Source organism: Sus scrofa, chromosome 12, assembly GCF_054392235.1.
Source record: "Sus scrofa isolate SSC_HxYL_T2T_F1_AM1 chromosome 12, Sscrofa_HxYL_maternal_Yorkshire_Landrace_v2.0, whole genome shotgun sequence".
Classification (NCBI taxonomy): Eukaryota; Metazoa; Chordata; class Mammalia; order Artiodactyla; family Suidae; genus Sus; species Sus scrofa.
The window spans coordinates 42,197,398-42,221,877 of NC_139394.1; the positions used below are offsets into that span (position 1 = coordinate 42,197,398).

General features: G+C 38.6%; 1 protein-coding gene across 6 annotated transcripts in view; it reads left to right on the forward strand.

Annotated features, from left to right (window-relative positions):
* USP32 (ubiquitin specific peptidase 32) overlaps positions 1–24,480 on the forward strand; it is a 250,342-nt gene that overhangs the window by 138,396 nt on the left and 87,466 nt on the right. For all 6 annotated transcript variants that reach the window (XM_084985059.1, XM_084985061.1, XM_084985058.1 and 3 more), the window contains 2 exons: positions 766–925; positions 23,971–24,102. In XM_084985059.1, the coding sequence (XP_084841185.1) occupies positions 766–925; positions 23,971–24,102 (292 nt within the window). The remainder of the gene's footprint in view (positions 1–765; positions 926–23,970; positions 24,103–24,480) is intronic.

The following is a 24,480-nucleotide window of genomic DNA, read 5'->3' on the forward strand; positions in this document are numbered from 1 at the left end:
TTGAACTTGTGAGTATATGTTTTCAGTGATGCCTTTTGTAGGAGGAGTCCTAGGTAGTTTTTAATTCACTAATGAAAGTTAAAAGAGCACTGTAATTCCATACGTATTTAATTAAAATATGCTAATTCTGACCAATTGAGGTGCTGAAGAAGAGGGATAAAGCAAGTGAAAAATTGGGGAGTTCCCGTCGTGGCGCAGTGGTTAACGTATCCGACTAGGAACCATGAGTTGTGGGTCCGATCCCTGCCCTTGCTCAGTGGGTTAACGATCCGGCGTTGCCGTGAGCTGTAGTGTAGGTTGCAGATAGATGCAGCTCGGATCTCGCGTTGCTGTGGCTCTGGCGTAGGCTGGTGGCCACAGCTCCGATTAGACCCCTAGCCTGGGAACCTCCATATGCCGAGGGAGCGAAAAAAAAAAAAGCAAGTGAAAAATTGGTTTTAAATATTGAAAAAAATGCAGTTTACCGATTTCAGAATAATACTTTAGCAAAGAAAATGTGCCTTATTAGTAGCAATGCAATGCTTTAATGAATTGATGAACTAATTTGCAGTTGTCGTATGGTTTTTATGCAAATGCAAGTTCTGAAATACAGTTATATTTGAAAACAGATTTCCAATTATATAGCTTATAATGATATTTAGATAATTCTTCCTTTATAGATAATAGAAAGGTAAATGTCAATTAAATGCAAATCAAGTTGGATTAAGTTCCAAGTAAGATACCTTAAAATTTGACTAAACCTATGTTTTCTTGCTTTAATTTTAGGGTGAAAAGGTAAACTATGAAAAGTTTAGAAATTGGCTTCTTCTAAACAAAGACGCTTTTACCTTCTCTCGTTGGCTACTGTCTGGAGGTGTATATGTGACCCTCACTGATGATAGTGATACTCCCACTTTCTACCAAACTCTGGCTGGAGTCACACATTGTAAGTAATGGCATTTCATTGTGTCTTGTTCACTTAAAAAAAATGAGTTTACTACCTTATTAACATGTAAATTCCACCATCAAACAATGCGCTCAAGCATATGCTGGCCATATGTTCAAATTTTTGAAATAAAAATAAATGGACAGACAGCTTCAAGAGTGAAATGTTAAATATGGTGTAATGTGCTAGCAGTTAGAGAAAATCCGGGGGGGGGGGGGTGGTATGTCTGTATACTTTAATTCACAAATATAGGGACAAGCCCTGCAATTGGAGGAAAAACTCATTCAGGACCGAACAGAGGTCTTTGTCTACTTTTAATACAATTGCCTGGGAAGATGAGAATATGCCTGTAAAGGAGAAATTTATTGTAAGTATTTTTTTTTCTTCCAAATTGTAATAAGATGGAATGCCAGAGGCTCTCATACATAGCCAAAAAGGAATGTCTACTCACTGAATACTTTCGTACTCCAAATATATGAGTCCCCCCCCACCAAGCAGTTCTCCACCTGAAAGTGCTGTGATTCAGTTCAATTCTGACATTAACTACCGGTGTTCGCATAGACCCCACAGGTTTAGTGCTTAGTCCCTAAAGACTGTCCTTCTGTCCCCCACTTCAAATGCCAATCACAAGTCACTATGCTTCTGATCAACTGCCTATAAATTAGAATTCCCATGACCCCCTCCTTGGGTTTGGCGGTTTGCCAGAACTTTTCACATAACTTTGAGAAACAGTTACATTTAATAAATATACAGTAAAGGATAGGTTAAAGAATACAGGTGAATAGTCAGACAAAGAGATATATAAGGAGGGGTCTGGAAGGGTCCCAGGTACAGGAGCTTCTGTCCTCATTGAAGCTGTGATACCCCCAATCCTTCACATGTGGGTGTGTTTACCAGTCTGAAGCTATTCAGACCCTGTGCTTTGGGGATTTCTGTGGAGGCTTTGTTATATAAGCATAGTCAGTTATAAACTGAATTTCGAGTTCTTCTCCCCACTCCAGAGAATGGGAGATGGGGCTGAAAGTTCCAAGTTTCTAATTAATGGCTTGGCCTTTCTAGTGACCAGGCCCTTTCCAGGTGCCTACCAAGAGTTACCTCAAGCATTAGAGTAAAAGACTCTATCACCCAGAAAATTCTGAGGGATTTTGGAGCTCTGTGTCAGAAATTCCTGTTATTCAGGAAATTACAAAAATTTGGTCAAAGGGCATATATTAGTAGAAACAGGAGGAAAAGACCAATATGTTATTATTTCAAATAACCCTTTAGTGGAGTTCCCATCGTGGCTCAGTGGTTAACGAATCTGACTAGGAACCATGAGGTTGCAGGTTCAATCCCTGGTCTTTCTCAGTCGGTTGAGGATCTGGCGTTGCCGTGAGCTGTGTTGTAGGTCGCAGATGTGGCTCGGATCCCATGTTGCTGTGGCTGTGGCGTAGGCCGGCGGCTACAGCTCCGATTAGACCCCTAGCCTGGGAACCTTAATATGCCTCGGGTGCGGCCCTAGAAAAGACAAAAAAAAAGAGAGTCAACCCTTTACCAATTGTCCTTAACCACGTTGTGTTAGTTTCCTAGGGCTTCTGTAACAAATTACCACAATCCACAAACGGAAAAAATAGAAATATATTCTCTCACTAGTTCTGGAAGCTGAAATCAAAGGGTTAACAGAGCCATGCTCCCTCTAAAGGCCCTAAGGAAGAATTCTTCCTTGCCTCTCCCAGCTTCTGATGATCCCAGGCTTTGCTTGGCTTGTGTCAGTATCACTCCAACCTCTGCCTCCATCTTCACAAGGCCTTTTCTCTGCATGTGTCTATGTCCTTTCCTCTTCTTAAAAGGATACCAGTCATTGAATTTAGGTCCCAGCCTAAATCCAGCATGATTTTAACTCAAGAGCCTTAATTCATTATATCTACAGATTCTGTTTCCAAATAAAGTGCCCTTCTGTGATGCCAGGTGATAATGAATTTTTGAGGGACACTATTCAGTCCATCAAACACAGGCCTAAGTGTTAACTTCTACTCTTCTTCGTTTTCGTGGTTACAAAAATGTACCTACACTGGGGTTTTGCTTCTCTTCTTAACACTGGAATGAATGTCTTCCCCTTTTATTCTCCTTATAAACCCTAGTCATCTTTGAAAACTTAAATCACATGGCCCTTGGTTTTCATGAAACCTTTTCTTGCCTTCTTGTGAGAAATCATCACTCCTTCTGAACTCATAGCACCTTTTGTACCCTTCCTGAATGAACTTATCACTTTCATCCTTATAATTATTTAATCACATTCTATTTATTTGTACATGTTATCTATCATAAATCATAGAGAGTCTGTATTATTCTTTTATCCACCCTCAGGGTCAAGTTTTTTTTTTTTTTGCTATTTCTTTGGGCCGTTCCCGCAGCATATGGAGGTTCCCAGGCTAGGGGTCTCATTGGATCTGTAGCCACCAGCCTACGCCAGAGCCACAGCAACGTGGGATCCGAGCTGCGTCTACAACCTACACCACAGCTCACGGCAACGCCGGATCGTTAACCCACTGAGCAAGGGCGGGGACCGAACCCGCAACTTCATGGTTCCTAGTTGGATTCGTTAACCACTGCGCCACGACGGGAACTCCAGTGTCAAGTCTTAAATAAGTATTTGCTGACTGAGTAGAGGACGTCAGGTATCAAGTAGTATTTGTATCAGTTGCTTAATAGAATTTATGAGTTGGCTGCTGGTTACACAGTGGTCACTTTCCCTCTCGTTTTCATTCCATTGTTAGCATTTTGAAAGATAAATTCTAGCAAGAATAGGCAATGCACTTGATGCTTCTACTTTTCGGTACCTCTGTCTTCTCACTTCTTAGGGCTGCACCTGAAAGTTCCCAGACTGGGGTCAAATCAGAGCTACAGTTGCTGGCCTACACCACAGCCACAGCTCACAGCAATGCCGGATCCTTAACCCTCTGAGCAAGGCCAGGGATCAAACCTGAATCCTCATGGATCTTAGTTGTGTTTGTTTAACCGCTGAACCACAAAGGGAACTCCGTCTGTCTGTATTTTTGATAAGAAAGCCTTTTTAGTAAAATTGTTTTATATAAAAAATTAGAGAATCTTTTTACACTTACTTTAAACTCTAGCTTATGTTAGTAGAGTTGTCAGTCATATGAATAGTGTATTGAATGCTTGCTTTTGTCTTCGATTTACAGTAAATTATTTTCTGTTAATACTGGCTAAGGCTGTTACTGCTTTCTTTGAATGACCTATGTTAAGGAAAAAATTATGCTGACGTTTGTAAAAATGGTAAACAAGACTTTATTCAAGTCTTTTGCAGTAGCATATTGCAATAGAGGAGGGAGATTGGTCTTATTCATTAAATATGGAATATAGGAACTGGATCAGATATCAGGGGTAGGGGAATGTAGCAGAATTCTTTGGTAGGAGTCAGTAAAACATGTTAAAGACAGGAAGTGGGGGCCAAGTTCGAGGCCTGGTAGAAAAGAGGGCTCAGAGGAGTGGGATTAATAGTTGGTGGAAGAGAGAGTTTGTCAGTTGCTTAAAGTTAAATCAGTTCTGACATAACTTTTCAAATGCAAATGCTGCTTATTGTTTGTTTTTGGAAGCACCATGTTAACAATTACAGACTTATTTAATCAGTAAAAATGTTTTCCAAAATGTTAAAAATGTTACCCCATTTATATGCCTCCATTTTTATTTGAAAATGATCTTTTCTATTTAATTTATTATCAGTTGGGAAGATTTTTGGATTATTAATGGTATCTAAAAGAACAGTGCCTTTGCCTTGTTAAGAAGTGTTTTATCTTGAAATAGTTAAAGTATTAATACAGATGCATTGTTTTACCTGAAATAATGACCTTCTAATTTCTATAGCCTTATTGGCCATTCTGTTTTCTTGAAATTCTCTTCCCCCTTGGGATTTTTTTTGCTTTTTTAAGGGCCACACCCTTGGCACATGAAGGTTCCCAGGCTAGAGGTTTAATCAGAGCTACAGCTGCTGGCCTGCACCACAGCCACAGCCATGCCAGATCCTTAACCCACTGAGCCAGGCCAGGGATCGAACCTGCAATCTCAAGGTTCCTAGTCAGATTTGTTTCCGCTGCGCCATGACGGGAACTCCCTCCTTTGGTCTTGAAACGTTGTAGTTTTCTAGTTTCTAATTTCTTTTGACTTGACTTACTGCTTTTGCATCTTTTTATGTTTACCTTTGTTGTTGTTGTTGTCGTCATTGTTGTGTTGTTTTATTCTAGTCAAAGAACGATCATTTATTGGTCTAAGTTCTATTTACTTTTTAAGTGTAATTTACTTCTCATAGGTTATGTTCTTAAATGACATGCATGCTTTGCTTCATTGTTGTACTTCAAAGAATGATAATTTATTCATCTAAATTCCATTTCCTTTTTTGGGGGGGTGGGGGTCTTTTTAGGGCTTCTCCCGCAGCATATGGAGGTTCCCAGGCTAGGGGTTCAGTCAGAGCTGCAGCTACTGGCCTCTGCCACAGTCACAGCAATGTGGGTTCTGAGCCACTTCTGTGACCTGCACCACAGCTCACAGCAGTGCCGGATCCTTAACCCACTGAGTGAGGCCAGGGATCAAACCCGAAACCTCATGGGTACATGAGCCACAATGGGAACTCCCCGCTTACTCTTTAAGTGTAAATTATTTCTCATGGATCAGCCTTTTGCTCTCTTCTATTCTTAAATGACAGGCATACTTTGCTTCTTTACAGCCTTTTCTATTGCTTCACTTGTTCTCATTTCTTTGCAGATGATACCTACATGACATTTTCTGGTCTTGAGGAATCTCTCAAACTGTTTTCTGGTCTTGGGGCAAACTTTAAATGCCTTCTGGGTATATATTCTAACATCTTAATCTCATGTCTAAAACCAAACTTATCTTTGCTTGCCTCAATCCATCTATTCGTTAAAAAAAAAAGCAAACAACACAGTTCCCTTGTGGTTCAGCAGGTGAAGGATCTAGCATTGTCACTGCTGTGGCTCAGGTTTGATCCCTGAGCCAAAAAAAAAGTAAATAGCATGTTCTTCCTACTGTCTTTTCTTTCTCTTTTTCTTCTTTGTTTTAATTGAAGTATACTTTCCATACAGTATTATATAAATTACAGGTATACATTACAGTGATTCACAATTTTTAAAGGTTATACTCCATTTATAGTTATTATAAAATATTGGTCATATTCCGTGTTTTGTATAGTATATCCTTATAACTTATTTTATACCTACCAGTGTCTACCTCTTACTCCCCTACCCCTATATTGCCCGTCTCCTGGTCCCTCTCCCCCCTGGTAACCCACTAGTTTGTTCTCTATATCTGTCAGTCTTTTTCTTTTTTGTTATATTCACTAGTTTGTTGTACTTTTTAGATTCTACACCTCCTGTCTTTTCCATCTTGGTTAATAGTATTTTCCATCTTGGTTAATAGTATTTGTAAATCTAGTAATATAATTTGAGATTAACCTTTGAATTTTATTTATCAAGCTTCCTATTAGATCCTATTAATCTTTTTTTTTTTTTGTCTTTTGTCCTTTTAGGGCTGCACCCACGGCATATGGAGGTTCCCAGGCTAGGGGTCTAGTCAAAACTTGCTGCTGGCTTATGCCAGAGCCGCAGCAACACCAGATCCGAGCCACGTCTGCGACCTACACCACAGCTCACAGCAACTCCAGATCTTCAACCCGCTGAGCGAGGCTAGGGATCGAACCTGAAGCCTCATGGTTCCTAGTCAGATTTGTTTCTGCTGCACCATGACGGGAACTCCAGATCCTGTTAATCTTAACTTAGCTGTATTTCCTGTATTTCTATTGTACTATCATCATTATAATGATTTTCCTTATTTATCTGACTACAGGTTAGCAAAAGACAAGTTTTTTGTTTTTGTTTTTTTAGCTTGTGTTAAAAAAGCAAAAAGCACTCTTTATTTCCCTGCTTAGAAACCTTTCGAAATCCTTCATATTCTGTAGGACAAAGTTTAAACTCCTTAGTATGATTCTAGAGTCTCTTTAAGTTTATTATTCTTAATTTTCCATACCCATTTATCCTCATATATGTTCTCAGCTTCAACTGTAGAGCACTGGTCAATATTCCATGTATAGTCTGAACTTTCATAGCTGCTCTATCTACTATCACTCCTAATATTCCTTCATTTAAGAATGCATTACATCTTTCAGTTCTTGACAAATGAAACACTTTTGTCATCAAACTCAAGTCAGATACTGCCTCTTTTGTCATCCCTTCTCCATTTTTTCTGTAGTTTGAATCAATCACTTTTCTATTTTCATTCCTGCACACTTTGTATTTCATTTAAAGCAATTAAAATGCTTTTTGCCTTACCTTAGAGTCAGTTGGCTTTGTTTCTTGACAGAAGTTACAAGTCCCTTGAGGACAAGGCTCATGTCCTATTCATCTTTGAGTTTTTCTTAGTGCAATGGACTATATACGTGTTATCAAACTGAACTGTATTGAAAAATTTCAGCCACCAAAAGTCTGCATTCTAAGTACTGATTCAAACATTATTTCCCCAAGAGTGAGTAGGAGGGATACATTGTTTTAAGATTGTAGGACTAAACCCATCAGAAGGATCAATATAAATCATCATGTTTGAATAAAGTTTAACAGCCTCATAATATGTGAGTGTTCATATAAAGACATAGCATATTTTTAGGGCTTAGATGAATTATATTTGTAAATTTAAGTTACTGCTGGAGTTCCCATCGTAGCTCAGCTGAAACGAATCCGACTAGGAACCATGAGGTTATGGGTTTGATCCCTGGCCTTGCCCAGTGGGTTAAGGATCCGGCGTTGCCGTGAGCTGTGGTGTAGGTCACAGATGTGGCTTGGATCTGGTGTGGCTGTGGCATAGGCTAGCGGCTGCAGATCCAATTTGACCCCTAGCCTGGAATCCTCCATATGCCACAGGTGCAGCCTTAAAAAGCAAAAATAAATAAATAAATAAGGAACTGCTAAAGGCTGCAAATTAATTGTTCTAAGATCTTCCTTTAAAACTTGGTTAAATAAATGATGTGAGCTATAGAAAACTGGTTAGCATTAATTTAGGGCACATAGAAGATCAGCTTACTTTAAATATTACAAGGGATTAAGCTCTCAGAACTAATTATTTTATCTCCTCCTCTAATGCACCCATTGATTTCCTTGGTGACCACAGAAGTAAGTTGATTGTGTGTAGTAAAAACCTGAGGAAATACTATGCTTTCAATTTTCTGTTATTTGTAATATTTTAAATTGCTGACCTCTTAGCTGAATTTTGTTAGATCCTTGTTCCTTATAAGACAAATACCTCAAAATTAAAAAATCAACTATTAGACCACTGTTGTATATAGGTAGTTACCAGCCTTTATTGAGCATTAGAATTAGGGTATTAAAAGTGTTGGTTACTAGTTCTGTTTTCAAAGATTTTTATCAGTGGGCCCTAAGATGCTGTAATTTTAACAGACATCCAGGATAATTTGATATAGATGGACCATAAACTACTTTTTGAGAAATAGTACTAATATTTAGGAGTTCCAGAGTCAGACTCTCTGGCCCTGCCACTTGTTACTCATCTAGCTGTGGGAAATTATTGGATCTCTCTGAACTTTTTTTTCATCTGGAAAACAGGGATAATGATACAATTTACCTTATAAATGTGTTTTAAGAAGTGTTGGGGAGGAAAAATATTTTCTCCTACGACCTACCTTGGGTTCCTTGGATAGGGCCCTCTAAATTAGACTAACAGGACAGATAACAAGAGAAAAACAAAAGCTTGGTTGCTCACTTAGGCTGCAAAGCAACACTCAGTAATGAGTAACTCAAACGAGTAGATAGAGCTTGAGCTTATATGTGTAGCATTTTAGCAACAGCACTACTTTTGTGGAGAAATAGCAAGACAAAGGAAAGAGCCTTTGAGCTTCTAGGGTTTGCACATTGTGGAAAGGCAAACATATAGAGAAACTATTGATTGCTATGGCTAACTAATAAAGTTTGTTATGTGGATTCTTTCCTTTGGTGCTGTCTCCAGGTTGATAAGAATATGGAGTTGTCTTTGGTGATTAACTTCTGTCCTTCCAGGTAGGATAGGGAAGACATCTTTACCAATTAGGCAAATAGGAGGAGCTAGAGAGCTTTTCTTGTATCTGCTTCTTTTCAGTTGCCTTCAACTCAAAATAATCCTTATGCTAAAGTGTCATGTTTGGGGTTGCATTTGGTGCTATTGTTCAGGAATACATGAGATAATACCTTTTTTAAAGAATTCAGCATTGTACCTGGCATAGAATAGGTGCTTTAGGAGTTCCCATTGTGGCTCAGCAGCTTAAGAACCCCACCAGTATCCCTGAGGATGCTGGTTCCATCCCTAGCCTCCCTCAGTGCGTTAAGGATCCAGCTTTGCCACAAGCTGCAACGTAGGTTGCAGATGCCTCTTGATCTGGCATTGCTATGGCTGTGGTGTTGGCTGGCAGCTGCAGCTCCTATTTGACCCCTAGCCTCAGAACTTGGCCCTAAAAATAAAAGAAAAAAAAAAGGTGCTTTACAATGAATATGCATGCTCTTGTATTAGTGAATAATGTCAGTGAGCTTCATCTTAGTTTCTCCAGAGAAGAATTGTTTTGGGAACAGTTTTCTGATAGCTGTAGGTCAGTACAAAAACTAACTTGTCCATTAACCTGTTTGCTTTCTTTTTACAATTTATAAAAATAAAGAATAAAAACAGAAGTTCCCATCATGGTACAGCGGAAATGAATCCAACTAGGAACCATGAGGTTTTGGGTTCGATCCCTGGCCTCATTCATTGGGTTAAGGATCCAGTGTTGCCATGAGCTGTGGCGTAGGTCGAAGGCACAGCTCGGATCTGGCGTTGCTGTGGCTGTGGTGTAGGCCCTTGGCAACAGTGTCCATCAGACCCCTTGCCTGGGAACTTCCATATGACGTGGGTACGGCCCTCAAAAGACAAAAAAAAAGAAGAAAGGAAGGAAAGAAAGGAAGGAAGAAAGGAAGGAAGAAAGGAAAGGAAGAAAAAACAAATTAGTGCAACAGATAACTTAATTGCCACTGGCTTCAGCAAATCGCTACTTTCTTAGTGCTCTTTACTATGAGTGTTTTCACCAAGTCAGAATTACTGCTGAATTTCTTATAGCTATTCTTACACAGGCAGGTTTACATGTGATTTATATTATTCATAAATTCTCAGATTCTGGCTAAGCAGTTGTCTGCTGACATCTTTGTAGGCTCTTCCACTCAAAGAATATTTGGTTTGTTAATCTTTTCAAATAATGTGTCAGGAATGTGGAAACTTGGGATAAAAATAGAGAATGTTATTAAGTGATTTATAAATAGACAGAAAACACATATTTTAAAGCATCAGTGACTCCATTTAAATTTGTGTAATGGGCCAAGATATCTAGGAAACAAAAAGGAGTTACAGTTTTTCACTTATAAATAACATTTATTTTAGAGTGCAGATGCCTTTAATTACTTTTTTCACATATAATTATAAAGAAAACTTTGAAGTCACAGTAGGTTGAACATACTGCCATTTTTAATCAAAATTTGTTCTTTTTATGTAAATCACAAATGAAACTGGGGCACTATTTGTATTCAATACAGAGTTAGAATAATTAACTAATTCAATTTATACAAGATTTTAGTTTTTATTATGGCCAGTACAGTTTTCAGAACTGTAGATTCCGAACTACTGTTACCTTACCTTTTATTGAAATTTAAGAAATTCAGGAGTTCCAGTCATGGCTCAGCAGTAACAAGCCCAGCTTGTATCCATGAGGATGCGAGTTCCATCCCTGGCCTTGCTTAGTGGGTTAAGGATATGATGGTGCATGAGCTGTGGTGTAGGTCACAGATGCGGCTTGGATCATGTGTTGCTGTGGCTGTGGCATAGGCCAGCAGCTACAGCTCCAGTTGGACCACTAGCCTGGGAACCTCCATGTGCCTCAGGTGCAGCCCTAAAACAACAAAAGACAAAAACAAAAAAAAAGTGGAGTTTCTATCATGGCTCAGTGGTTAACCAACCTGACTAGGAACCATGAGGTTTCAGTCCCTGGCCTCAGTCAGTGGGTTCAGGATTTGGTGTTGCCATGAGCTGTGGTGTAGGTCTCAGACGCGGCTCAGATCCCGAGTTGCTGTGGTTGTGGCATAGGCCGGCGGCTACAGCTCCAATTAGACCCCTAGCCTGGGAACCTCCATATGCCGTGGGAGCGGCCCAAGAAATGGCAAGAAGATGAAAAAAACAAAACAAAACAAAAAAATCAAAAAAACTAATTTGCTATTTAAATAACTAAGATTAGATTTCCTAAAAATTTTTTTTCTCAAATATATAGTGTTCTTAGTAACAAGGTAATTTTTAAAGCCATTGTACTAGAGAGATATATAGATAGAATGGTTTGTGATAATTATAAGCTTTTTTTTTTTTTTTTTTTTAACAATCTCACCTGTGGCACATGGAAGTTCCTGGGCCACGGGTCCAGTCAGAGCTTCGGCTGCTGGCCTATCCCATAGCCACAGCAATGTCGGATCCTTGGCCTCCTGATCGAGGCCAGGGATCAAACCCAAGTCCTTACGGTCACTATGTTTAGGTTTTTAACCCACTGAGCCACAGTGGGGATTCTGCATTTTGATGATATTCAGAATAAAAAAGATGTATAAGGAGCACGTTCTAAATAGTTAAATGTTTGAAATAGTTTGGGACAAGTTTTATTATTATTATTATTTTTTTTTTTACGTTTTTTTAAAAAAAGCCTTCCCCATCATGGGTATTATTATTATTTTAGGGCTGTATACTTGGCATGTGGAGATTCCCAGGCTAGGGGTCAAATAGGAGCTATAGCCACCAGCTAGAACAATGCCAGATCCAAGCCGAGTCTGCGACCTACACCACAGCTCACAGCAACATTAGATCCTTAACCCAATGAGCAAGGCCAGGGGTCAAACCTGCATCCTCATGATACTAGTCAGATTCGTTTCCACTGAGCCATGACGGCAACTCCAGGACAAGTTTTATTATTATTATTATTTATTAGGTTTTTTTTTTTTTTTTTTTTTTTTTTTTAGTGCTGTACCCTCAGCATATGTACATTCCTAGGGTAGGAGTCGAATTGGAGCTGAAGCTGCCAGCCTACTCCACAGCCTCAGCAATCCCAGATCTGAGCCAAGTCTGTGACCACAGCTTATGGCAACGTCAGATCCGTAACCCACTGAACAAGGCCAGGAATCGAACCTGCATCCTCATGGATGCTAGTCTAATTTGTTTCTGCTGAGCCACGTCGGGAACTCCAGGACAAGTTTTATTATTACTATTGATATCTGAAAGAAGATTCTACTAAGACTCTCTAGTCATATGGCTTTTTCTTGTTTTTGTTTTTTCCCTTTTTGGCTGCCCCACAGCATATGGAGTCTGGGCCAGGGGTCACATCTGAGCTGAAGTTGTGATCTATGCTGCAGCTGTTGTGACACCAGATCCTTTAACCCACTGTGCTCAGACCAGGATCAAACCTTTGTCCTGGTGCTGCAGAAATGCTGCTGATCCCATTGTGCCAGAGCAGAAGCTCTGGCTTTTTCTTGTCATACCCTTTCCGCATCTATTTTTTTCACGGTTATTTAACCACATAGTGTTGGAAATTGGAGACACAGACTATAAACTCAAAATGTAAATTGTTTCAGTCAGCTTTTACAAATTTAGATCAGGGTATTATATCCCCTAATCTTGTACATGCATAGTCCTAGCCAAACACAGTATGGACGCTCTCTACTTGAGTTAGAAGGTCCATCCTTTAGATGCTAACATTTGAAATGTCTACATCCTGACCAAACTGCCTACTAATTCTAGGTTGTAGTGTCATCTTTAACACCCTTTTTTGTCATTCACTGGCAAGCAAAGTTCTTTCTTCTTTTTTTATCTTTGTCTAGGGTCCATAGCATAAATCCTTCTATAGGTTACCCTTTTCGGTTTTTTTTTTTTTTTTAATTATAGGAGACTATAAGAGTTATTATTTGTTTTTGCTTTTCTGTCCTGTTACTACCTGTTTTTTTTATACACTTTTACACTTGCATGCTCTTTTGCCTCTGTTTACAATATCCTTCTGCTATGCTCTTTTTCCTTTCCCTGGTTGACCCTGAGATAGTCTGCATGTATCCAGACATCCAGGCCGAGGTGCTTCTTTGCTCCCTGAAAACCCTGTGTCTCTGTTCTTTCATTGTACTTTCCACACTGGATTAAAATGACTAATGTTCTCTTTTACTAGGATCTAAATATAATTGTTTTGTTTACAATCATGTCTATAATTTTTAGCACAATGTCAGGCACATAAAATGTTTTCATTAAATGTTTGCAGAATATTAAATGATCTTGACTATAGCTCCTATACTTTGTCAAAAATACCTTGGAAGGTTCCTCCTTGTGCATTATCTCATTTAATCCTTACCACGGCTGTAAAAAGCTAGTTTCTCGGAGTTCCCGTCGTGGCTCAGTGGTTAACAAACCCAACTAGTAACCATGAGGTTGTGTGTTCAATCCCCGGCCTCACTCAGTGGGTTAAGGATCTGGCAGTGCTGTGAGCTATGGTATAGGTTGCAGACGTGGCTCGGATCCTGCATTGCTTTGGCTGTGGTGTAGGCCGGCAGCTACAGCTCCGATTTGACCCCTAGCTGGGGAACCTCCTTATATGCCGCAGGTGCTGCCCTAAAAAGCCAAAAAAAAAGTTAGTTTCTCAAAATCAGATGGCTAATACGTTCCAAAAATTGGGATGTTTGAACTCCAGAGTACATGCTTATTATCATTTTAGGATTTGAAGACAGTTTATTGATACAGTCATTTTATTCTTTAATATTTTATGAGTAGCTTGTAATTGCAGATAAAAGGAGTTGGTCATGTGGTAGTTATGGTTGTGGTGAGCCATCTTCCTCAGACTCCAGTCTTGCAGAATCATTTTTTTCAATTCCCCCCCCCCCCCACTTTGGTTACTACCTTCAAATGATTATTGTTTTAAATTTCTCTTTAATAATTAATTTCATTTGATCCAGGCAAGCACATCGAGTGATTGCCTATTTACCAACATGAAGTTAGATAATTAGAAGTATGATTTTTTTATCATTAAAAGATTATTAAAGTGATTTACGACATTATGCCTGTTTCTGCTGTACAGCAAAGTGACTCAGTTATACATATATATCCCAGGAGACTGGCTATAGTTCCCTGTGCTATGTACTGTAGGACCTCATTGCTTATTCATTCTAAATTTAATAGTTTGCATCTGCCAATCCCAAACTATCAGTCCATTCCCACTCTCTCCCCAGCTCCCCCTTGGCAACCACAGGTCTGTTCTCTCTCTCTTCTGTTTTGTAGATAATGAACTGTGATTTTTAAGAACTATGTTTTAAGAACTAATTTAGACTTTTTTCTCCTTAATACTGATCATTTTTCATGGGATTTAGTTATATTATTTGGAAGAAGATACGAGCGCTGATTCTGACTCGTAAATACACTTTTAAAGTTTCCCTAAAATGTATCGTAAAAATGAGTAAGCCAGCTAACTCAGTGATTTCGTTTAAGTAGTAGAATCTGGATCCTGGGGTAGTTGATGTAGTACTTTTGGCTAATTTTAGGGCCGTGGAACTCATTTTGATTCTTTTTCTTTTTCTTTTTTGTTTTGTCCTTTTGTCTTTTTCTAGGGCTGCACCCACGGCATATGGAGGTTCCCAGGCTAGAGGTCTAATCAGAGCTGTAGTTGCCGGCCTACGCCAGAGCCATGGCAACACCAGATCCTTAACCCACTGAGTGAAGCCAGGGATCGAACCCGAAACCTCATGGTTCCTAGTCGGATTCGTTTCCACTGCACCACGTCAGGAACTCCTGATTATTTTTCTTATCTAAAATGATTTTTCTTATCTAAAATGATTTTTCTTATCTTACTGAATTTATATTGTCTCTATTTAAGCATTTATTATCTCAACTAAAATATGCATATGTCATATTCCCATGCCACATTTTAGTTTGCAGTGTTAAGACCTTCTTTCGGTAAGAAAAAAGTTCTTTAGTGATTCTTAGGCCACAAACAGCCTAGTAAATTTGCATGTCCCTCCTCCTTTATCCTCTTACCTGGCTATGAATGATGTAAGCCATCTTAAGTAGATCTCAGAAGGTCATTGCTTTGAGAACAGATTGCTCCCTCACAAATGTTAAAGAACTGTATTACTGTTTGAAAATACTTGGATATTTTGCCTGTTTTTATTTTTAATTGGGAATTCAGTTTTGGCATTAAAGAGCTGTTTCTGCAACGGAAGCCTCTGGTAAGGTGGGATTTAATTAGGATGGCCCAAAGTGCAGGCCAGGAATCATTTAGCATGTTGGGAATATGGTATGCTGCTGTTGTGAACCAGAAAAAATTATACCTATAGGTGGGTGATAAATTTATTCCTACTTAGCTAGTAAAGTATAAGTTTTGTTATCGATTTATGAATTGCAAATAGAGTGACTACTGCAATTACTACCTCTGACTTCTTTAAGTGAAAAGAAGGTTAGTTACTTTTTTTTCCTCCGAGCAATTCAGCTGCCAACTCATAGAAAATGTTTGGGTAATGATAATATTATATATGTAATTTACTTAACATGCTCTTGCAAATATTTGATTAACAAATTGCAGCTCATAACCAAAAAAATGAACAGATCACATAAACTTAAAAGGGGGCTCTAAAGCATGATTTTAGTTGATGGCCATACCAATCTAATCATTTTTTTCCTTCCAAATATGTTTTCCGTGTTTTTCCATATTTCTACTTCAGTAAAAAAGTTGTGTTTTTTAAGGAGGTTAATAAACACAATTTTCAAAGGTAAAAACATTTGGAAGGCAGTAAGAACAGTTTCTATCAAAGCTCCTGTCTTCCTCTTTTTGTTTCAGGGTCAGATTCTTTATCTGTAGATCTACTACTTGGAAGAAAGTTCAGAATTTGAGAAAGTGTTTCTCTGGAGGAACAGAAGAGATTTTTCTTTCTTTCTCTCTTTGGCATCATAAGTGGAGTAAACAGACCATCTTATTTAGGAAAATGAGACAATATTTGGTTATGTATCAGACACTTGTGATTACTCTCCCTGATGGAAACATTTAAAAACATTCTTTTTAAATAAATTCAGTCATCTTGGGATTTGAAATAGATACTTCTCTTTGTAAAAAGATGAGACATTGCCATGTTTCTCAGCAGGTTAAAGATCCAACATGGTCACTGCAGTGGCTTGGGTGGCTGTCATGGCTCGAGTTCTATCCCTGCCCCAGGGACTTTTGAATGCCGGAGGTGCGGCCAAAAAAAAAAAAAAAAAAAAGAAAGAAGGAAAGCTACATGCTTATGTAGAAGTTTTGTATATCATTAAAATCAGTTCCAGTTCCAAAGTAATTGGACCATTGCAAAGGTTGATTCATCAAGAGGTTATATTATAGTAATGAATATAGTCTATTTGTTATTTGGTTAAAAAAGAAAAAAATACATGACACAGTGGGTAGTCTTATATGAAAATCTTATCTTTCTTGTATCATCTTTTTGATGATTTTTCTTCAGATATAAAAAAATGAATTTAGCTCATTGATTATTTAAAACTGAACTAGAATTTTATGTAATCTGAGAAATCATACAGTGGTATAGATTATAGAATGAAATTGTAAATAATCTTTCCAAACAACCCAGATGACATTCAATTAATATACCTGTGATTATAGTTATATGCAAACATACAGTTATGTTTTTCTTTTTCTTTTTTTGTCTTTTCTGGGGCCGCACTCGTGGCACATGGAGGCTCCCAGGCCAGGGGTCCAATCGGAGGTATAGCCACCAGCCTACGCCACAGCCACAGCAGCAGGATCCGAGCCACGTCTGCAACCCACAGCACAGCTCATGGCAACGTCGGATCCCCCAACCCACTGAGCGAGGCCAGGGACTGAACCTGCAGCCTCATGGTTCCTGATCGGATTCATTAACCACTGAGCCACGACGGGAACTCCCTCTTTTTACTTTGTTGATTATGTACATTTTTAAGTATTTTTTTATGCAACAAAATATATTACTAGTTTAATAAAAGTAAGACAAATTTTAAAATTAATCCAGTATTAGCATTTTAATTTTTACTTTTTTTTTTTTTTTTGGCTTCTGTGTGCAACAGCCTGATGTGGCATCTCAGTTCCCAGACCAGGGATTGAACTCGGGCCACAGCAATGAAAGTGCCGAGTCCTAACCACTAGACTACCAGGGAACTCCCTGTATTTTCATTTTTTAACTTCTTAAAATATGTTACAACCTTGTCAGTTAGTTGTTTATAATTACTTTTAGTAAATAATAAGTAATTACGTCCCTTTAAGTGCCAAAAGTATGGGGTAACTTCATAATTGTTCTTGGAATCCCTTGCAGTAGGTTCTCTGGGTCATTAGAGGATTATTCTAGGGATAGCCAAGGCAGGAATGATCCAGGAGAGCAGCTTTATAAAGTGTGGGGACTAATCGCATCGGTGTACTTGACTCCAGGAACCTATTTTCAAGGCCTTTTTTTTTCAGCAGGGGTAATCATTCCCTTTAACTTTTCCTCATACTTCAAAATTAATGAGAACAATTTCTTTCTGAACATCTCAGCTCTTTGATCTACTGATGTGTGAGTATGTACAGAATTCTGTACTCCCAGCACAGGATTTTCTTTTTCATTTTATATTTTGCTTTTGAAAGATATTCACCCCTAGATCCTTTAAGTTTTAGGTTATACACATTAATGAGTGAGCATCAGGACATAGTAGGGTGTAGGAAGGAAAAACAGAAAAATACTAGCTTTGTGTCCTAGGAGCCTCTTGAAGCTACAAAGGAATGTAGTTCACCTTAAATTTTTTTGAAAGTTGGTGGAATGTGCTTTCATTTATTCACCACTCTTTAATGACTACAGTACTTATCCTAAGTGTTAAAATTTAGCAAGGAATAAAATAGACAAAAAAACCTGCCCACAAGGAGTGTATGTTCTAGTCGGAGGAGACAACAATGTACAACACAAGTAAGTCTTAGGAATCAAAGTAAAACAGGAAAGACGGATGGAGGAGTGTCATTGGATGGGGTGCAGCTTGGAAGGTCTGAGAATGTGACATCTGAGTAAAGATCTGAAGGAGTTGTGGGGACAGCCATGCAGATGTCTTGTGAGAAGAGTGTTAACGAATTTTTGAAGCAGAGAAGTAGCATGAGTCTGTATACATGTTTCTTTTAAAATGGTATTTTATCATCAGTAAAATTAAACTTCTCCCCCTCATGTTTATGAATTGTCTGTCTTGTTAATCTCCTATAGTCTTAATACTTTCTAATTGCATATATTGATGATTTAAATTCTTTATTAAATACCTAACTGGTCTTCTCACTTTTTTCTTAGCTGCCCACCAGGCTGTTCTTAACTCAGCAGTCCTGAGTAATCCTGTAGTTTGGATCCTGTCACTCCTCTGCTTTGGATCCTTGGTAGTTCACAGTTTTAGTTAAAACCAAAGTCCTTACAGGAGTTCCCATTGTGGCTGAGTGGGCTAAGGACATTGTCTCTGTGAGGATGTGGGTTCAATTCCTGGCTTTGCTCAGTGGGTTACGGATCCGGCCTTGCTGCAAGCTGTGGCGTAGACTGTAGCTGCAGCTCCGGTTTGACCTCTGGCCAGGGAATTTCCATATGCCACAGATGTGCCATAAAAGGGGGGGAAAAAAAACAACTGCTAAGGTCCTTACAGCGGCCCATATACTGTGACCCTCATTTCCTCTCTGACTTTATCCCCTGCTACTCTCCTGTTATTCTCCCCTCACTACCTTCACTTTAACCATTCATTCTGTTCTTTCTCTTCCTTGAGCTTACTAGGCAAGCTCTCATTTCAAACCCTCTCTTCTTGTTCCCTGTCTAGAGTGTTTTCCTCCGTGATTGGCCCCTTTGTCTCCTTCAGATCTCTGCTCCTGTTACCCTCACGGTGTGATTGTTATGACCACTCTATTGAGGGCCATTGCCTGCATCTTCATTTACTTAATTGATAAAGTTTTCTTCAGAAAATACTCACTTATTTCTTAACATTATATTTGGATATTTGTTTCTTGTGGGGGAATTGCTAATGTTGTTATGCCTTTTCTTTTATGTTTTCTTATATGTTATTATAAAGGAAAAGCATTGAGTTTTGTATATTTTGTATCCCTATAGTTTTTTGTTTTTTGGTGTTTTTTTTGGTCTTTTTGCCTTTTTTAGGGCTGCTTCTGCAGCATATGGAGATTCCCAGACTAGGGGTCTAATCTAAGCTGTAGCCGCTGGCCTACGCCACAGCAATGCAGTATCTGAGCCGTGTCTGCGACCTACACCACAGCTCATGGCAACACCAGATCCTTAACCCACTGAGCGAGGCCAGGGATTGAACCCGCAACCTCACGGTTCCTAGTCGGATTTGCTAACCACTGCGCCACGACAGGAACTCCATCCCTACAGATTTTTAAGTTCAATTATAATTTGTAAACGTTTACTCTCTGAGTTTTTTGATGTGCATTCTACTTGCATGCAAACAATAACCTTAGTTCTTGTTTTCTAATGTTATACTTCTATTCTTATTTGATTGCGTTGGTGAGAATTTTTCAGAATCATGTTAAGTAATAGTTGAAGGGTTCCACTTTAGTTTGGGAAGGAAGACATGAAAGACCTTCATTCCGAACTCTAACATGAAATCACTACATGCACCAAACAATTGTAGTCTTATTTGAAGCCACTGAAGACATATCGGTACAAAGAAATCTTAAAAAACAGAACAAAACAAAACAAATTCCAGAGGGACGAGCTCTTCATAGGTGATCAAGGAATGTAAGGTGCTTTCATTTCTGAGGCCAGAGACTGAGATGGGGCTGAGTTTGGGAGAGAGTAAACCTGCCTGCCTAAGGTCAGTGTTTGCTGGGATGAGTAAAAACCAGCCAAACTGAAAAAAAAACTGTGTCAGATTTAAATCTGAAGGAACCCTGAATGCAAAGATAATCCTCTTCACCCAGTAATTCTGTCATGTAGAAATTTTGCTGAGACTGAGACTAGGCAATTTTATGAGTTCACAATTTTGAAGTCTCAGAATCTTGAAGGTTGCAATCTCAAGGCTCTGTGGTCCTAAGATTCTGGCATTTTATGGACAGAATCTGTCATTTTATGGACATCTTGTGGTTATGCAATTTCCACCTGGGAATTGGCAAACATTTTCTTTAAAAGGCGGATACTAAATATTTTAGATTCGTGGGCCAGTTACTGAACTCTGCTGTTGTAACACATTAGTAACCGTATACTATATGCAAGGAAATGGCATTAATGAGTTTTAATAAAGCATTATTTATATGCATGAAGCCTTCAGGCTGGAGTTTATAGACCTCCAGTTTCGAAAACCAGTAGTTTCAGTGCTTTCCTTGAATGGAAATCCAAGCACACCTTCAGAACATTTGAACTAGAAGTAAACTTAGTCTAACCGGAGCTGAATCTAAATTGCGATCCAAAATCTGTTTTGATTAATGATATCAGATGGAAGTTAGTGACTAGGCATTTCCTATTTTCAACTTTCCTTTGTGTAGATACTAATTTCCATCTGGTATCATTTAATTTAGTCTGAAGAACATTCTTTAATATTCCTTTTGGTGCAGTTCTGCCACTGACGAATTCTCTCAGCATTTATCAAAAAAATCTTTATTCTGCTTTTATTTTTGAAGAATATTTTTGTAGCATATATAGTTTATATAGTTTATGTAAGATATAGATGTTTATATAAGATATATAAAATTAATAGGTTGTTTTTTCCCCTTCTTTCAACCCTTTTTTCTCCCCATTGTCTTCTTGTTCTTTTGTTTCTGAAAAGAAACCATTATTTATCTGAGTTCCCCTATTTGTAATGTATTTTCTTCTCCCCGTTTAGATTTTTTTTGTTTATCAGAAATTTGATTGTGTTTTGTCTTGGTTTGGATTTCTTTGAATTTTTCTTGCGCATGGTTCATTGAACTTATGAATCTGAAGGATTATAGGGTTTTTTTTGGTTGTTTGTTTTTAATCTTTTTGCCATTTCTTGGGCCGCTCCTGCAGCATATGGGGGTTCCCAGGCTAGGGGTCCAATCGGAGCTGTAGCCTCCGGCCTACGCCACAGCCACAGCAACGCGCGACCCAAGCCGCGTCTGCAACCTACACCACAGCTCACAGCAACACCGGATCCTTAACCCACTGAGCAAGGCCAGGGATCAAACCTGCAACCTCATGGTTCCTAGTCGGATTCGTTAACCACTGAGCCATGACGGAAACTGCTGAAGGATTATAGTTTTAAATCAAATTTAAATTTTTTTCAGCTGTTAATTATTTTAATATTCTCTGTCCACCTTTTTCTGGGATCCCAATAACATATATGCCGTACTTTTGATGTTGTCTTACAGGTCACTAGATTGTAATAATTTTTTGCGGTCTTTTTTTTTTTTCCTTAGGAATAGTTTCTTTTGCTCAGTCTTCAAGTTCACTGATTTTCCTTTGTTTTGTAATCTGCCATTGAATTCTCCGTTGACTTTTTTTTTTTTTTTTTTTGTATTTTTAGGGCTGCACCCATAGCATATGGAGGTTCCCAGGCTAGGGGTCAAATCAGAGCTGTAACTACTGGCCACTGTAGCTACACAGCCACAGCAGTGCTGGATCCTTAACCCACTGAGCAAGGCCAGGGATTGAACCTGTGTCCTCATAGATGCTAGTCGGATTTGCTTCTGCTGAGCCATGACAGGAACTCCAACTCTTTAAAATTTCAAATACAATCAGCCATCCATATCCACAGATTTTGCATCCACAGATTCAACCAAGGATTGGAAATAATAAAAAAAATTTTCCAGAAAGTTAAAAAAAAAAATCATGAATTTGCCACATACCAGCAACTATTTACAGAACATTTATGTTGTATTAGATATTATAAGTAATCTAGAGATGATATAAAGTATATAGGATGATGTGCATAGGTTATATGCAAATACTCTGCTATTTTATATAAGGGACTTGAGCATCCTTCGATTTTGGTGTTTGGCGGGGGGGGTCCTAGAACCAACAGATACTGAGGGGTGATTGCATTGTACTCTTATCTGTAGTATAGTTCCATTTGATACTTTTAAAAAATAGCACCTATTTCTTTTTTCAATATATAGTCATAGTTTTCCTTAAATTCTTGAGATACTTATAGTGGATATTTTAGAGTCTTGTCTGCTTTTTCCATCATCTCTGTTATTTCTATAGCTTTTTCTCGTTTTAGGTCACTTTTTCCTGCTTATTTCATATATACATTTATATTTATGGAAGCTAGACATTGTGGATATTATATGGCTAATTGGTTTCTGTTGTCTTCCTTTAACACAGGAAATTTGTCTTGATAGGCAGTTATTTTTGGATCAGCTTGATATTTTCAAGACTTTTAAAAAGCATTTTGGGGGGCAAGTCTGGATTTGCCTTTACTCTAGAGTGAGTTTTTCCCCTACTATTTAAGCGTGACCCTCTGAGTCTATGAACACTCCCAGTGTTCACCGTGTTATCTCTACTCAGGCTGGTCAGGACTTGAGGCATCTCCTAGCCTGGCCTCAGTGAATTTCACCTTATGCATACATAGTTTAGTACTCTGCCAGAACTCAACAAGATTTCTGTGTGCCTTTCTGGAGCTCTTTCTCTACATATCTCTTTCCTCTTCAGTACTCTGCCCTGTAAATAAATGTTAGCTATCTCAGCCTCCCTGAACTAAAATTTCTTAACTCAGCGAAATCTCACTGCTTTTGGTTCCTCATACCTTGCCAAGGTCTGGAAAGTGACTACAGGCAGAAAGCCAGGGCAATGGAAGGACTCACCTTTTTGTTTTCTAAATCTTACTTTAGTTCCTTGGAGGGGGAAAAAAAAATGCACTGTAACCATAGTTGGAGTTTACCTGTGGTTTTTTTTTTTTAAATGTATCTTCTGGAGTTCTTGTGGCTCAGCAGGCTAAGAACCCAGCTAGTATCCATGAGGATGTGGGTTTGATCCCTGGCCTCATTTGGTGGATTATAGGATCCTGCATTGCTGCAAGCTGTGGTGTAGGTTGCAGACACAGCTCAGATCTGCTGTTGCTATGACTGTGGCGTGGGCAGTTCCGATTTGACCCCTAGCCTGGGAACTTCCATATAGATAGATAAATCTTCTGAGGAATGAAGAGAAAAAGATGTTCATGTTTTCTATGCCCCTGTTTCCTATCACATTATAAATCCTATTCTCCCTTCTCTTTCATTTATGAACTTCATTACTTAGATTTATCATGTTCTTTTCCACTTATCTAGTTATTATTGAATGTATAATCCTGTCCTGTATTGACAGGACAAATCAGATATGGATCTTGCTATTCGGATGTTTACAGTGTAGCCAGGAGAGAATATGTGTCTAGAATCTTTAAATCCAAGATAGAAAGTGAAAATTACCAAAAATGAGTACAGATAAAAATGGTGTAGGAAGCCAAAAAGAAATGTCTCAGTTGTTTATTATTTTACATGTTGAATTTAAGCAACCTACTTAATGGGAATTGCAAAAAGTTTCTTTTTCATTTTAAAACTTCTTTTATGCTAATTTAAATTTAATATTCATCCTTTTTTTTTTTAATATATTTTCTAGGGCCCCACCCGCGGTATATGGAGGTTCCCAGGTTAGGGATCTAATCGGAGCTGTTGCTGCCGGCCTACGACACAGCCACAGCAACGTGGGATCCGAGCCACGTCTGCAACCTACACCACAGTTCACAGCAACACCGGATCCTTAACCCACTGAGCGAAGCCAGGTATCGAACCCTCAACCTCATGGTTCCTAGTCGGATTCATGAACCACTGAGCCACAATGGGAACTCCTTCATTCCATTTTAGATATGATGTATTTGTATTTCAGAGTTTTGTTTTATGTAATTTTTAGCAATTTAGCTGGGAAATTAAAATATATCCTTAGAAGCTACAGTATCAGGATGAACTAACTAGGTACCTAGAAGAGAAGACTGAAGTTTTATGTCTCTTTTGATTTGACTCTCAGTGGAGGAATCAGACATCATTGATCTGGAGAAACGCTATTGGTTGCTGAAGGCTCAATCCCGAACTGGACGATTTGATTTAGAGACATTTGGCCCATTGGTTTCACCACCAATTCGTCCATCTCTAAGTGAAGGTAGGAATCATTTTATTTTCTATAAATGTTCTTTGCTAAACACACGAGACCGTCTCTTACTTCTAACCGATACACCTTAACTCTAAAAGCCGTGATGTTAGAAGTTTGCAAGTTTCTTACAAATAGTGTAGTTTAGAGGGGGGAAATATATATAAGGAATTAAGATTATATAGTCGAGCTTCCTGTTCTGTGTCTCCTTGCGTAAGTCAGTTGAGCTCTCTCACCAGTATATTCTCATATATAAAATGACTTTGACTAAGACAGTGATTTTGACTAAGACACTGCCCACCTCTTCCTCAACTCACGAGCCTCCACTATATTTCTACAAGAAGAAGGTTTCACTGGCTGTATCCCTCCCCTGCATAAAAAGATTAAGAA